Source organism: Pteropus vampyrus, unplaced genomic scaffold (assembly GCF_000151845.1).
Source record: "Pteropus vampyrus isolate Shadow unplaced genomic scaffold, Pvam_2.0 Scaffold168, whole genome shotgun sequence".
Taxonomy (NCBI): domain Eukaryota; kingdom Metazoa; phylum Chordata; class Mammalia; order Chiroptera; family Pteropodidae; genus Pteropus; species Pteropus vampyrus.
The window spans coordinates 275085-277990 of record NW_011888949.1 but is presented as its reverse complement, the minus strand read 5'-3'; the positions used below and the strand labels follow the sequence as shown (position 1 = coordinate 277990).

Genomic DNA, 2906 nt, shown 5'->3' with positions numbered 1-2906 from the left:
AAACCCCCGAACACCCGAACACGACACGGACATATGTTCTCTGCGACAGGATGCCAAGGGACCCCCAGCGGGACCGGGAGCTGGAGACATCAGGACGGAACAAGCTCCAGTGAGTGACACATTTCAGACTAGCACTTCGAGAGAGTGCAGCCAGCCAGAGCGTCGGCATGCGAGCAAAAACACGATGGGGCCCGTGGGGGGCGGGCAGGGGACACTGCACGGTGCCCGGTGCACGTGGCCGTCTTTATGTACATCACGATGACATATGCAAGGGACACCGGCGGTACATCGGGTCGCGGGGTATCTTACAAGGCCAGTGCAGAACCACAACGGCTGCTGGCACGTGGCAGGGCAGCCACCGAGCCGTCCCCAGGACGGGAGGTGACGCCAGCACGTGCCCGCCCTTTCCTGCGTTCCCACCACCCTGGCACACGTGACAGACCTGCGGGCAGAGTCGACACTTTGTATGTTTTTTAACCGAATGTCATCTGAAAAAAGATTGACAACTCATCGAGGAGGAACAAGGCTAAGTTCAAGGACATTTGCAAATGGAACATGAGAATCTAGGCCAAACCCTACTGCAGCTTGGTGGGAGAGACAGCTTTTATTTACGCATTTTCTTTTTTAGTAAATAGTATTGGATGTTTTTTCCCATCCCCTCCGTGTTTTGAAATATCTCCACGAAGTCTAACGTGGACCTTGAGGAGGGAACAGTTAGTGACTTCTGATCCGTTTCTTCGTCTAAACAAGTGAAAAGCTCACACGCTGACCGGAGAACGCAAAGCGAAACACAGAGAAATGGAACAGCACAGCCGAAGGAGCCCGTGACCGCGGACAGCGGCAGGTAAAAACCATAGAAAAATACGAATCGATTCCGCAAGGCTGACCGCCAGCGTAGCTACAGTAACGCCTTGCACGGCCCCTGGAAACGGGGGCCCCGGGCACGGGACGGAGAAGCCAATCTGTGGAGCGGTGCTGTTGGGGTTATTGTGCTATACTTGCGTCCGTGGCAGGGGTTACGGCAGGCGGGGTGGGTGCTGCCTGCCGGGGCCGTGGCTCTGGGGGTGAGGGGGGGAAGGCGGTGGGCTTGCCGGTCCCCTAAAACACAGGGGCTGGCTTCTTCGGGGCCCTGTGTCCTCTGTCCCGGGGGGCGGGTGGGCTGCGGTGGCTGCAGGGCAAGAGGCGATGCTGCAGAGGTCCCGCCCCCGAGGCCCTTGGGAGCGGTGACACATCTCCACCTGGGGAGGAGCCGGTTTCGGAAGCAAACTGCCTTCAGGACCGAGACACACATGCTATGGGAGGGACCGCGTCCGGCCCCCCAGCCCAGCCCTGGCAGGAGGTTGGGGGGGGGGCTCCTGGTCCTGCTCCCAGAGGCCAGGCTGCGCGGGGCAGCGCGGGCTCAGTCCTCCTCCTCGTCCTTCGCCGTGGCTGTGAGGACTCGGTCCTGCACGCTGAAGCAGCCCACGAAGAAGTTGATGACGGACCGGTACAGGTGCTGCCTGAGCGGGGCGCCGTGGAGGTGATGGCCGCCGTCCGGGTAGATCTGCAGGGGGGTGAGGGGCGTGAGACGTGGCTGGGCCCGGGCCTCCCTCGTGCGGGGCTGCGGGGCTGGCCAGGCCGGGCGCCCTGCGGCTCTCGGTTTAACCGCGAGATGCACCGCAGCCCATTTCCGGCCGTGCCGGCCGCTCCCTGTTCCGGCGACCAAGTCAGAGACGCTGGTCCAGCTGACCCTGCAGCCTCCCCCCGCTCTGAGCCCGCAGCACGGACACGTGCTCGGGGACGCCCGGCCGGGACCCCACGCCTCTGTGCGACCCCGTGGGCGTGGGGCTGCCCGGGCCGTGCCTGCCTGCGTCCTGCCCCACCGCTCGCTCGGGCGTGCCCGTGGCCAGCTCAGTGCCCGGCCTCGCTTCTGCTCGTGCCCCGTGGGATGCTGGCCACGGCGGAGTCAGATCACTAAGCTGTGCCACCACACGCACGGAGCACGAGGAGGCCTGGGACGCAGGGGGAGCCGAGAAGACCGTAGCTCGTAACCGCGTGGTCACATGTGGTGACACGTCCCGCACCCCAGGACCTGTCCCAGTGGGACTCAGCACCAAGTCTAACGCAGCTGGGGGCCCCTCGTCCCGTGACACAGGCTGCCCCTGCATTAGGGAAGGGTGGCCAGCACTCTCATCCCAGGGGATTTACTGGTCCCCAGGCCCCTGCCCGACCCGGGGTCGCCCTGTTACAAACCCCTGACACCCTAGGGTGTTTGCGGTGCTGGCCCTGCGTGCAGTCCCTCCACTGACCCAGGAGGTCCGGGATGCGAGCTGCTCAGCCCCTTCCTGACCTAACAGCCTGCACGTGGGGTGGGGTGTGGCCCACACGGTACGTCACCGCCACGGCTGTGTCCCACGTGTCAGAGGCCACGGCGGTGACCCGGTCAGCTGTGAGCGGAACAGGTCGGGGGGACGTGTGAATGCAGCGTCTACCCGGTCCTGCCTCGCCCGCCCGCACCGGGGCCAGCTCCCTTCCTGCAGGGGCCCGCCTGGCCCCGCCAGCCGCATGTGACCCTCCACCGGACAGTGACGCAGGGCGGTCAGGAGCCAGGAGGTGGAGGCTGGCAGAGGCCAGTGCTGTGATCTCCGAGGGATGTCGCTCGTGCACCTCCGGACCCTGAAGGCCACTGGGGTCACAGCTGCTTCACCAAAGGCACCGGTGGCCAGGGAGGAAGTGGAGGAACGTTCTAGAAGCAGCACCTCAAAGAGCCTGGCCTTGGCTGTGGGTCGGGACCTGATGCCAGGAGGGCGAGGCTGAGCTGGGTTTGGGATGGGCGCTTAACGGCGCTCGGCCCGTGGGAGGCCAGGACCCGCGAGCACCGCCGGACGGCAGCCCCGCTCGCGCACCAGGGGCACCCCCGAGCTCGC

General features: G+C 65.0%; 1 protein-coding gene across 1 annotated transcript in view; it reads right to left on the bottom strand.

The window, feature by feature from the left end:
* Window positions 1-1399: 1399 nt before the first annotated feature.
* Window positions 1400-2906, bottom strand: part of DPP6 (dipeptidyl peptidase like 6) — a 115682-nt gene continuing 114175 nt past the window's right edge. The window contains exons 18-21 of the mRNA XM_023536731.1: window positions 2528-2772; window positions 2335-2426; window positions 1863-2141; window positions 1400-1543 (exon numbers count right to left, since the gene is read on the bottom strand). Coding sequence (XP_023392499.1) covers window positions 1400-1543; window positions 1863-2141; window positions 2335-2426; window positions 2528-2772 — 760 coding nt within the window. The remainder of the gene's footprint in view (window positions 1544-1862; window positions 2142-2334; window positions 2427-2527; window positions 2773-2906) is intronic.